This window comes from Vulpes lagopus, chromosome 22 (assembly GCF_018345385.1).
Source record: "Vulpes lagopus strain Blue_001 chromosome 22, ASM1834538v1, whole genome shotgun sequence".
Classification (NCBI taxonomy): domain Eukaryota; kingdom Metazoa; phylum Chordata; class Mammalia; order Carnivora; family Canidae; genus Vulpes; species Vulpes lagopus.
Window position 1 is genome coordinate 18,409,747 of NC_054845.1, and position 13,443 is coordinate 18,423,189.

The window sequence follows — 13,443 nt, forward strand, 5'->3', positions numbered from 1 at the left end:
CAAGGGCATGGGCATAGAAAGAAAGACGGTAGGGTCAAGGACTGAACTTGGGAACTGTTTAGATTTACAGGACAGGAGTAAGAGGAAGGGTTAGTGTTGAAGATGAAGAGAGAAGTGATAGGAAGAAAACCAGAATGGTACACTACCAAGTAAGCCAATACAAGAAAATATTTTGTAAAACAGCTTTGGTTTTGGCCAAATCAAATGATGCGAAAGGTCAAGAATTAGGATTTTCACGTGGGTTTTTGGAGGTTCAAGAGGACAATTTCCATGCAAAGTTGGTTATGGGAGCCATATTGAAAAGAATTATATGGCAATAAGGAATACGCAGAAATGGGAAACTTTCAAGAAGTGTAGTCATGTAAAGAATAAGAGAGATGTTCTTGTGACTGAGGAGGAGCTTCTTGAGCCAGTAGAAATCTGAGCATGTTTGTAGGCAGAAGGAATGGTGACTAAAGATTAAGAGATTGAAGACATAGGGAAGTAATTAGAGAGGAGTAAGACAATGGGAAAGGATGAGATGTGGAAAGCAGAGGGATGAACCAGTCTGGGTGAAGAGGAGATCAGAGTTTGTAGAAGGGAGAACTTGACACAGAGAGAGAGATTTTGAAATGAAGAGCAGGGAAATTGAAGAAGTTAGTGTCGATCTGGTAAGTAGATGACTGAGGCCTTGATAGCTAGGTGAACCTGGGAAAGTGTAGAGGGGTTTTTGTCAGTAACGTGTCAGAGTAGTACAGACCAAACAAGAATCAGTTTCTGATGTGCCTTATACGTATCGCCTTAAGACAGTTATTTTCCCAACAAACCCTTAGACTAATCTGTGTCATGTATCGCACAAATCAGTCGAGTCACTAAAATGAGTTATTTAGATATGCTACCAAATGACAAGTGTTGCTTGGATGTACAGGTGATTCAGTTGTCGTGGCCCCTGCCCAGACCCTGTCCAATGCGGAGTTTCAGATGTTGAGACGTACTTCAATCAATGTTGTTCGCCACTTGGGCATTGTGGGTGAATGCAACATTCAGTTTGCCCTTCATCCTACCTCAATGGAATATTGCATCATCGAAGTGAATGCCAGATTGTCCCGAAGCTCTGCCCTGGCCTCAAAGGCCACTGGGTAAGATCAGACTGATTGGCCATGTGTTTGCAGATTCTTTACAGATAGTTTTGGAAAACTGACAGCTAGTGGAAGACTGAGCTGCATTTACAAGCTATAGTCCCCATTTCTGTATGCTGGCTGCAAATCATTTAGGACCCTAAGGACATGGTTATTAATGAGCTTGCTGCCAGATTGAGGCAAATGATATTGCTAGCTGGCTTTGTTTGCTGGCTAATCATAAACTAATCAAAATCTGGGTGGTCAAAGCAGGCTGCAAAAAAAAAAAAAAAAAAATCTGCTTCCTAATTGCACTTTGCAGATACTGTTAAAAAGTGAAAGCTAATTCTCAATTTCAGTCCTCAACTGGTTTCTTCAGGTACATAGTAAATGACAGGCAAATTGTATAGTTGACTTGATTCAAGCATTTAGTAAATTATTTTATTTTAGCCAAACTCCACAGGACCAAACATTGTAGGGTTTTTCTACTGATAAATGTTGCAACCAGATGAATGAATTTGCAGGTCATTTAAAAACTGCTAGCAAGCATAATTGGAGGGAACATTAACTAGTACCTTTTGTTTCTATTAATATACTAAGCATATGGCATTTAAATTACGTGGCATTTAAATGAGCAGAATAATTGCCTGTAAGGATTTTTTTGTTTAATACAGCTATGTGGTACTGCATGGAGTGGCAGTGAAATGTTGCCCTAAGCAAGAGTCAGGAGACCTGAGCTCTCTTTCCAATTCTCCTATTGACTTTTGACGCATCACTTACTGTCTCAATCAGTTTCCTCATCTGTCAGATGGGGGAGAAGTATTAAAAGACTCACATGTAATTCTACAGTTCCATGCATTATTTTCTCAAATATAATTACCAAAACTATCCAGTCAAGTTCCTAGAGTGTTAGTTTTGTAAGGAGTCTCAAGCTCGAAAATAATTTGGAGAAAAAGCAAGGACCCACGCTTGCAATGTTTTCTGACCATTGCATGCCCTGCAGTACCAGCTAACTTCATGGTCTTCCTAAGTGCAGATGCTTATATATATATTTTCAAAAGAATATATTGCAGATTCTCATCTTTGTGGAGGCTCTACACAAGTGAGCAGTTTATCAAGGAAGTCATTGATTCAGTCATTAATCCCCATTAAAGAGGTGAAGGTTGGCAGTTGTAGCACTGAATGTCAGGCATAGAGAGTGAATTCTTTCATGATCCATGCCTCTCTATTTTATCATCACTCATGTTATTTTATAAGTGGCTATTAAATCTTCATACAGAACGGAGAACCAGATGTGTTTTATACCCTGATATGTAATAATACCAGAATTTCTAAGAAAGACCACTTTATGTTTTGGGCTGTTTTTAATGCTCATTGCTGAAAGAAAAAAAAAGTATCTCCTCCTTTATAGCTACCCACTGGCATTCATTGCTGCAAAGATTGCCCTAGGAATCCCACTTCCAGAAATCAAGAATGTTGTATCAGGGAAGACATCAGCCTGCTTTGAACCTAGTCTGGATTACATGGTTACCAAGATTCCTCGCTGGGATCTTGATCGTTTCCATGGAACGTCTAGCCGAATTGGCAGCTCTATGAAAAGTGTGGGAGAGGTGAGTCCTTGGTTTATTCCCCTATTTATTCTTGTTCTCAGTTATTTTGTCAAATCTTTAACATCCTTGAAAATCTTAAGGTTGCCTGGATACTGGGTTCTTGATTGGAGGACATATGGGAATGTTATTTCCTCCTTGGTGTTTCAACATTTCTCTGACTGTTAACATAAGACATTTGTTACATGACCATTTCATGGATCTTAAAAGCTTCTATTTAAAAGGAGATGCCTGGGACACTTGGGTGGGTCAGCAATTGAGGCTTTGCCTTTGTTTGGCTCAGGGTGTGATCCCGGGGTCCGGGATTGAGTCCCACATCAGGCTCCTTGTGGGGAGCCTGCTTCTCCCTTGTCCTGTGTCTCTGCCTCTCTCTGGTGTCTCTCATGAATAAATAAATACAATCTTTAAAAAAATTAAAGGAGAGGCCATATATGTGGATGTAGAATATATTTGCATATATGAAAACCATATTCTCATATATAACTGAATTATAATGTGTTTTATAAACAAATCTAGAAAATAACATGATATAAAATGGTATACAGAAAAGACGACTGAACTAAGGTTAAGAATTCAATTTTAATCTATTCACACAAATTGTGACTTTACCGTCATTGGACCTCACTTTCTACATCTCTAAAAGAAAGGGGCTAGACTAGAAGATCTTCTCTCATGTGCCATCTAGCTCTAAAGTTTGAAACTGAGAAGAGCAAAATGGGCTATGAAGCCCTCTTTCATTATTCTGAAATGGTCTAAGCTTTTAGGACCTTAGATTTTTCATAATGTCCTTTTTATACTATTTGAAAATAAAATTAGCGTTTGATTATTCCATCTTTCAAAGATGCGGTGCTCCTCTGTGCAGAAGGAAAGAAAGGAATTCAGACCCCAGTCTCTAATGGTCACTCTCTTCCCTCCCCCACCAATGGGTTTACTTCTTCTTGCATCCAGTTGTCTTGGCATAAATGGAGAGAAGATGAGCCTTGGAACCACATGAGCTTGGATTTTACTCTTGTTCCTCTTATTAAAGACACTCATGCAAGACACTGGTCTTCAGGTTTTCCATCTGAAAATTAGAGATGATCATATCTACCTTGTGGGATTTTTATAAGGTTTAGGGTTACTACATGTAAATACTCAGTAATGTCTTTTAGATTCATAAGGAATCTCCAATAAATGTATTTTGCCAGTTGTTGTCATTGTTTATGAGTAGGATTTTTAATTAACAGCAGTAAGCGTGAATCTCCATCCCTATCAATTAATTGATCTATTATCTATTTTATTTTATCTCATCCCTGTCTATATATGGCCAACGTAGGAGCTCTTGGTCTATGCCTAGATATCGAAGCTGGTTAGATTACAGAGCAAAGAACTATTTATGACATATTGTTCTATATTGGCTTTTATTTGTCCTATGTTACAGATTATAGCCTATCCTCAGACTAGCCACTGCAGAAAGTGCAGCCTAAATCTATCAGCAATGCAGGAGGAAAGAAGAAGAAAAAAAAAAGACATTTTACTGATCATATTCATGCATGAAAGGGAGAATTATTACTATGTTGGTTTCCCTAGTTTCCAAGATATGAATGTAAAATTTTAAAGTAACAAAAGATAAGGAAAATTTGACCTTTTTAAATTAAAATGTCCTACTAGTTGTGAAACAAAAACAAAAACCAAACCTGGTAGTCCTTCATAGCTGCTTTAAATCTCCTTTTTTTCCATCATGCTTCAAGGTATACAATAGAATTAAAACTCAAATGCCATGGAAAGTCTGGTTGGTAGTTTTTCTGCCAAATAAACAACTGTTATTTGGTTTATTTTGTGGGAAGTATCCCTTTTCACATTGCTCACAGTAAAATTTATAGACCAAAGAATATGAGATAATTTCTGTAATGTTTTCATTTAGGGCTTATTATCTAAGGGATTTTTGTTGTCAGTGAATATTTCCCATCAGACATTTAATTCAAGTTAGGAAGCATTTCCCGAGTTCTTACTCCATGCAAGATGCTGGGAGAATAAAACAGTGAATAAGATGTAGATGTTTGTTACGCATTATCTGCAGTTGGTAAGTTCAGAATACATAAATGGAACCAAATATAAAATGAATTCAACTGAGGTGAAAGTTAAAATACAGGGCATCCCTGGGTGGCTCGGTGGTTTAGCACCTGCCTTTGGCCCATGGCGTGATCCTGGAGACCTGGGATCGAATCCCACATCAGGCTCCCTGCGAGGAGCCTGCTTCTCCCTCTGCCTATGTCTCTGTCTCTCTCTGTGTGTCTCTCATGAATAAATAAATAAAATCTTTAAAAAAAATAAAGAAAGAAAGTTAAAATACAGTATTTATGGGGTGCCTGGGTTGGCTCAATGGTTGAGCATCTGCCTTTGGCTCAGGTGATGACCCCGGAGTCCTGGGATCAGGTACCGCAGGACTCTGCTTGTGTCTCTGCCTCTCTCTGTGTCTCTTGTGAATAAATAAATTAAATAACTTAAATCTTAAAAAAAAAAAAGTGTTTATATACAGGTGCTTTGAGAATGTAGAAGAATAGGGTCAGGGAATAGGGGTAGGGCTATGTCAGTTATTCCATTGAAAAATGATGAGATTTTCACTTAATTAAGGTGAATTTTAATAATATAAAATATTAAAAACCACAAATTTTGACTGAACACAGTTATGTACTCCTTAATTATTATAAGATATGTTTTTTCTTTTATGGATTATATTCCGTATACCATTATGTATAGTGTGCTTAAAAATAATTAAAATTTATGGTGAGTTACTTATAGAACTAGTTATTTTATGGCCAATTAAAAATATATAATACTTTAAAATTGTATTAAATATTCTAGAAATGTTTTCCTAATTTGATAGTACTATAAAATATTTTATTTCTGGCAGTCTCTCTCATGCTTGGGCAAGCAAGTCTATGACCATATTGTGTAATCCTTCAAGTACCAGTATGCCTTGCCGGTTGCCTATCTGAATTGGACTAACATTTTATTTATCTCTGCTCTTGAGAATCTTCCCTACTTCTAATTAAATTTGGGGCCGCATGAAAGGTTATCTGTTTGGCTTTAGCGATTTTTGAATATGTATCTCGTCACACAATTGACATGAAGGTTTACGAAACTGACATGAATGGGAATTTGGGTCTATTTAAGGAATCATGGAAATTTACTGAAGGCAGCATTACCACTGTTATTATTTTAAATTGAAGACCAAAAATGCATAGCAATCTATTATTCCGTGGAAAGATTCAAAGACAGTGTTTATCCACTGAAAATAACCGGTTAGGCTTGAAGGCAATTTAAGTTTAGTTCTGACTTGTAACTTGTCCAAACCAAATCACCACATGGTCTTTCTAATTGATTAGTGTACAATCAGCTATAAAGACTGTGGGAAGACACATTGAATTTGTCATGGGGAATTCAGACTCCACCTACATTCAGAATCTGAATCTGTCAGTATTCATTCTGATTCTGAAGGTTTTATTAATATTAATACTTGGTTATAAAGAAAGCCAACCTGTCTTGGATTGTGACTGATAACCCGTTTAGAAATAGTTCTGTTTTTGTGTTAATGTATGTCTGGCTTCCCTTCATTTGTTTTCCATTCTAAAGAACATCTGTATAAAAGCAAGATTTTATTAAGGAAGGGTCTATATGCTCCTTCCACATATTCCTCAGTTTAATATTATGGTCCAGAGCAGGTGCAGACAATTTCCTCATCAGTCTCAGCAAATAAAACTAAATTCCCTATGTGATAAAAAACTGACCTAATATTGTTAAAGACTCATTATATCAAAACCATGGAGAAAAGGAGAGAGAGAGAGAGAAAAAAAAAACGTAGCAACACCTAAATTTGAGCAGTATACTTGCTTATATGCTTTGTTCCTAAGTCTTTTCTGAAAAATATTCCATTTCTAGGTGTGTTTCAAATTCATAATATAGAGACGCTTTCTTTAAATACAAGTTCTTAAATGTGCATTGCAGGTCATGGCTATTGGTCGTACCTTTGAGGAGAGTTTGCAGAAAGCCTTAAGAATGTGCCACCCATCTATAGATGGTTTCACCTCCCGCCTCCCAATGAACAAAGAATGGCCATCCAACATAGATCTCAGAAGAGAGCTGGCTGACCCATCCAGCACCCGCATCTATGCCATTGCCAAGGTAATATGTGATAAGGGGCCCAGAGCAACTATTTTCTTCAGAGTACAGCCAACCTGGACTTCAAAGTAAAACTGAAACACAAAGTGGTCATGAATTCAGGGATTTTGGGAAAGAATCCAATTCTCTTTGGTAGTATAATACTGGAGACTTCTGTGGCTTTTTCCAGATTTTTCTATAATTGATCAATTCTATAATTGATTCTATAATTGATCTGCCTTTTTAAAATTTTATTTAAGCCTAGACTTGAGGACACATTGCAGTTTAAAGGATGATCACGTAGATAAAATGTTCCTTCCTTTTACTCTATATCCTATCAATAATACTCTTAAGTAGGTTTCATCATATTGACTTGCCAGTTCCTATCACTCTCATTACTTGTTCCTTGAAAATACATAAATTGTATTTTAGAAGAGAAGATGCATAAAATAGTATCATTTAGTATATGCTACCTCAGACTTTAGAATCTTTATTTGCTTCTTTTTCTATGTTTAAACAACAAGGGCTATAAAGATCTTCCATGATTACAGGCCTTTCTGTGTGATTTTTTTTATTGATCTTAACTTTTAGAACAATAAAGCCCCACCTTTCTCACTTCTACCCCCTAGCTCCCTTTTATGCAAATTAAATGCCATATTAATCTCCTTTCATGTTTACTATGTGTAGGGTTTTGAAGTTTCAGCTCATCTGATTTTATAAAAGGTGACTTGGGCAGCTGGGACCTGTCTGGTCAGAAATCCCTGAATGGCTTTTTGACATTTAAGGAAGCTTAGGCATTAATCTGCCAACAGTATCAAACCACACTGGAGCTACAAAACCCTGCTGACCATTTTATATGTGCGTGCATGCATGTGGGATGAGTTGATGAAAATATGAATTCTTCTTTAAAGAGGAACTCTGTCTTTGTAATTTGCCTTTGTAGCAACAGAAAAATGCTGTGAATGATTTTGAACTCACTGCAGCTTTCATGTCCGTATATTGAGAGTCTGTCCTGCTGAGAGGGGAGAAGGGGAGGGAATGTTTCCTTCGTTGCATATAATGTATACTCTCCTCACCTTTATGGTTTCTAAATGCAGGATATTAAGTTCCATTGAAATTCTGGCAGATGCTAGTGTCTTTTGATGGACATTTCTCAATATTGAGTTTCAAGGTAATAGAGAATTAACATTTTTCAATGGGGAGGGGGGTGATAGTAGTGAAGAGAGTGTATTTCAGAGAGCCGCTTCACCTTCTATATTGTTCTTATTTCAGGCCTTTGTTTAAAAAAGCACTCTACCATATTCATATGTGTAGATGTACATATGATTTTTTGGGGGTGCAGACAAAGGGCAGGAAGTGGATTTTTTCCTTTAGCCTAGTTATCATACTTCTGCCATTTTGAGGAGGATGAAAAAGGGAAGTATTTTCAAGTTCCCAGCGAGGCTGTAAAACTCAAGCAAAGCTCTCATTCTTTTCTAACAGACTTATAAAGGATGAGAATTCAGGGGCAACTGTGTGGAGGTTCTTTCTTGCACAGAGCACCCTATGTACGAGCAAGATGTGCAGGGTCTGGGGTATAAATTATTGTCTGTCAGAATGCCAGCAGAAGGAACTGGTTTCTGTTTGTTAGAGGTCATCATTACTGTTCATTTCCCCAGCAACCAGGAACTTGGTGATTTTGACAAAGAGAGTAAGGGCTGTGGAAGGCTGAAGGGGAAAAGGAATGAAAGGAGTGAGTAAATCTTCACTTGCTTTCATGGTTCTTACAAAAGGGCAAGTTGCTCTGAGGCCTGATTTTTGCTGCAGTCTTATTTCAGGATGACTGGATCATCACCTCTTTTGATCTGGGAAGAACACAGGGCATTATTCTTGATTTGGGAAACATTAGAGTAACCTCAAACTTGTTTGAGTCATTATGAACTTCACTATAGCTGTGTGACATGGCAAAGCTGCAGTGCTTGAAGATAGAAGTCGGAAGATGGGCAGGATCTGGCTTTGGCTTGGACACTGTGGCTGTGACTGTAGTTGTTCTTCGTCATAATGAAATAAGGATTCCAGGATTTTAGGTCCTCTGCCACAGGCAGGGTGATGAGTGTTGTGATTGTATGAAAACTTCCTCTGGTCTGTCAAAAGTCTCACTAACTTAAGGTTCTATCCCCCTCACAGTATTGATGGCCAACAGCGAATGGTGCCTTTAATCACTTGGAAAATGAGACAGAATATTAAGTCCTTGGAAACCTGGCTATATATAGGGAGAATTAAACAAAAGAAACATAAATAGACTTATAAAATGAATATGCCTTTGAGTATTCTCGTTAGATGTCATTTTATGTTAGTCAACAGAATTATAAGCTGTGCTGCCTCTCGACACAGTCATTGTCTCTCTGGTGCTAAAATCAGTGAAAGTTTAAAGAAAATTAATCTCCTTGGGTTGAAATAGAGTAGCGGAATTACTAGTTACCCACATTTCTTAATGGGATTTAAAAATACAATGTGCCATCTCTAGAATATGTGGTCTTGAAGTATTATCTGATTATCAATTTTCATGCAGTACAAATATATATCTAAAGATAGTAAAGAAGAAGGGTGAACATCTTTTGAATATCAAGGTTTGGGTTTTGAGTGTTTATCTCCTCTTTCCATTGCCTTTTTTTACTCAGCTTAATGACCCATAGCTGTAATTTTACTTCTGAGAAATTGCTAAAGTAAGCTTGAGGAAAAAGCTGAGCTGCCTATCAGAACAGAAGTTATTACTACACTGTTTTGGAATATATTAGGATTTTGTAAAGTGCCTGTCTTAGCACAAAAGTCATAGTAACCAACTTCAAAATAATTGTTTGAAGTCCTCTCTGAGGAAATATTCTAAAGAAATAACTCTAAGCCAGATTTGATCCATAAATTCTCACAAACTGGTTTGTGGGAGTGTGGAATGAGGTAATAAAAGTGTGGTATTTATCCAAAGAGTAATTATCCAAAATACAAGTTAAATAATCATTATATTGATTCTAGATTTCCCTACCAATTTGCCTTAACTCTAGTTTCAAGAGATAATCTTCAATTCCAAAGAGATGTACCAAGTTTAGGACATAATTGGGAACATGGTTATATAAAAAGCAGGGAAGCAGAGCCTGTTAGGGGGATTTTTCTGAGCACACACTACTCTGATTAACTCTAGCCACCTCCTTGGTATGCCATTTGTGGATATAGTTGGCAGCATTGGTAGGTTTATGGGGAGGGACATCAATGATATGATATCAGTTCCATTCTGTCTCTAGCCCCAGGCTCTCTGAATACTGTGGAGAGGAATGAATGGCTGCTATATGTTTTCATTTTCAACCAAATAAGACATTTATAAAATGTTTGCCAAAGAAACCATCTCATCTCCTTTTGGCAGGCCTTGGAAGACAACATGTCCCTTGATGAGATTATGCAGCTCACATCCATTGACAAGTGGTTTTTGTATAAGATGCGGGACATTTTAAAAATGGAAAAGACACTGAAAGGGCTCAACAGGTAAGGCAGTGTTCCTCTGATTCATCCCAGATACCTTCTCTGCAGCTTTTGTCTTCCTCTTACCCTTACGCATTTGGCCAAAATTCTGATTCAACGAAGGAAATAGTGCCAAGGTAAGTAAGCAGTAGCCACAGCCACAAGAAATGGTAGTTTTAGTTGCTTACATTTTGAGAGGCATCCCTTGATATTTTTAACCGTCTTGCACCATTGCTGTCAAACATAGTGAGATTTTTTATTAGGTCTTTTGAAGTCATAAAAATTGGTGTACATCTATGAATTCATGTGCTATTTAACTTGCCTAAATCAAAACTCTATCAATCAATAGTCAAATAAATAATATTTCTATTTTCTATAATATTTCTAAGTTCTGAAGTCAGTTTTTCTCTCTTAATATCAACCTACATATTGCTGGTATAGTGATGAGCAAATGTATTCCTCTTGCATTCTACTGATATTTTTAACATTGGGACTTCCAGTTCAGCATACAAATAAGCCACATTCAAGTTTCTGTTAATAGATTCTTTACCTCTCACTAATTTACATTTTATCTCCTTCATGGCCAATTATTTTTAAAATTTCATTTAATGTTCAGAATATTCTGATAATGTCAGTGCTTTAAAATCCACTTTTTTATTTTTCATGAGAAGACCATGTGTTGGGGCACCTCAGGCTTATAAAATCACAGATAGGTTCTAAACATGGATCTTTGATAAGAGGAACATTTATTACCAATCTAGGGGAGAGAGTATAATCCTCTTTATCTTCTCCCCTTTAAGAAGGTTCTGAAATGCATGATTATTGGAAAGAAGTCTCACCTACAAGCCCAGGTGCATGTTTAGAGACGAAAATGTTTTGTCTGTGTAAATTATTGCCAAATGATTGGAGAAAATGTAAAGATATTAATCACATAAAATGTTGTTGAAGACAGTGGAAGTTCTCAAAGCCTACGTCTGTGACATATAATTGGATTACTATGTTTACCTAATCAAGATGCACACAGACTGAGCAATAATAACATTTGCTTTTCTTTGAGCAAAATGAGATTCTTTTTCATCTATTGAACAGTTGCCCACAACAAATGCTTGGTTTTGAAAATGGGGGATTCCAATTTGCCAAAAATGAAACTAGCTGTGGTTGCTTACAAGTCATCCTTTCTAGTGATCACATAAAATGAACAGGAGATAGCAAATAACGTTAAGAATTGAGCCTATACATTCATCTTAGAATTTGCTGACTTGAGGTTTCCTTTTTTTGGTTTATGAGGCCAGCAGAACTTCCATGTTGAATTATAGTCTGTCCTACTGTTTCCAGTTTCAGACAACTGCTTTTGGATGCCTATGAAACCACTCCAATTAAACCACATGAGGGTGCTAGAAACTTGCAGTATGCCAATAGTAGCAGTAGGAGAGAACTGGGGTGAAAAATAGCAGATGTTTTTGTGATTTAGATTTTCACTTGATATACATTCTGATTTGGGGGCAAATTCTATGTTTTTAAAAATATTTTACTTATTTATTCATGAGAGACACACACATACACACAGAGAAGCAGAGACACAGACAGAGGAAGAAGCAGGATTCACGCAGGGAGCCCGATGTGGGACTTGATCCTGGGACTCCAGGATCATGACCTGGGCTGAAGGCAGTGCTAAACCACTGAGCCACCCAGGGATCCCCAAATTCTATGTTTTAATTGAATAGTTTTGTTACAACCAGAAAGCAGGTTGAGATTCTAACTAAGCAAGTGTATATTGATGGTGAAAAAGGTCCTTGGAGGATTAGACCCACTTACTGTTAACAAATCACTTATAATATCTTTCTGACTTCCACATGCTGTTACATTTATTCACTGATAATTTAACATTTTTAGTTTCTATTTTCTGGCATCAGCATATTTGTAAATAGAGGTATTTTGTATTTTTCATAATGACCAACATTTATAAAACTTTTAATAATTTAAGAGTTTAAAAAATTATACTTTAAAGTTATCTTTTGTTTCAAGAACTCAACAGGTGATCTATGGTGTTAGTAAACCTAAACCCTGAACTCATTATTTTCTGAATGATACTTTACTGTTTAATTCTTTCTGTTTTTTTTTTCTTTTGAGTGTCCCAGATGTACACATACAATTTGATAATGATTATTGTTTAGAGGTGTTAAATTAAAAAAAAGAAGGAATAGATGGCTGCTGAAGCTACCTGTCTAAATCATTGTATGGTGCGTAAAGATATGAAGTTGAGGGGACGTCACAGCTGATAGATTTAAGTGTGTAGGACTTGAGTTTTGTTATTCTATTTTGGTTATCTTCACCATTACCCTGGATTATGATGTCATATTAACATATTCCTCAGCCTCTAAATATCCAAGGAGGCTTTTTTTTTTCTTTTTCCAAGGAGGCTTAATTATTGAGGCAGATACTCCTCCAACAGTAATAATAACTCTTTATTAGCAGTTGGCATTATATAGCTGAATTATGCATTGCCAGTTTGCATTACATTTATCTGTGGTTAACTTTGTTTCAAAATATCAACTGTTTTAGCATTTGGAAAGGCTGGTTTTCAATGTAGGCCCAGAAAGTACCTACTTATTTGGTGTGATTTGAGGTGGTCCCCAAATTCTCTTGCTTCAACATATCTCTGGTGCCAATGTGCCCAGATCCCTTTGCACTTTCCTCATAAAAGTCCCTGGGAAAGTAGGCGATGGGGATCTCAGCTGGGAGAAGAGGAGAAACTTAGAGAGCGAACTAAGTATAGAATGCTAGAGTTTCACTATGCTAGAGTGAACCAAGTTTCACTTGATTCTTTTCCTGTGTGTTGGAAAGAGTGCAGGCTACGGAGCTAGTCTGGTTCCCCACTGTGGAATCATGGGCCGGTCACCTCCCTTACTTCTCTGGCCTTATATTCTTTCTGCTAATGTTTGCTTTATAGTTTTGTTGTAAAGCTTAAACAGTATGAATGTAAAGGACACCTAGCACATGATGAGCGCACAAGATTTTCCCCCTGAAAATGAAAATACTACTTTTCATAATGAAAAGTATTTTGGGATTTCAGATATATACATTTAAAGACTGTTTTTCAGAGTCACTTA

The 13,443-nt window shown here is 36.9% G+C and overlaps 1 protein-coding gene across 1 annotated transcript in view; it reads left to right on the forward strand.

The window, feature by feature from the left end:
- The window catches only part of CPS1 (carbamoyl-phosphate synthase 1), a 120,944-nt gene that overhangs the window by 51,020 nt on the left and 56,481 nt on the right, over positions 1–13,443 (forward strand). The window contains exons 18-21 of the mRNA XM_041737624.1: positions 908–1,118; positions 2,509–2,707; positions 6,692–6,868; positions 10,239–10,357. Coding sequence (XP_041593558.1) covers positions 908–1,118; positions 2,509–2,707; positions 6,692–6,868; positions 10,239–10,357 — 706 coding nt within the window. The remainder of the gene's footprint in view (positions 1–907; positions 1,119–2,508; positions 2,708–6,691; positions 6,869–10,238; positions 10,358–13,443) is intronic.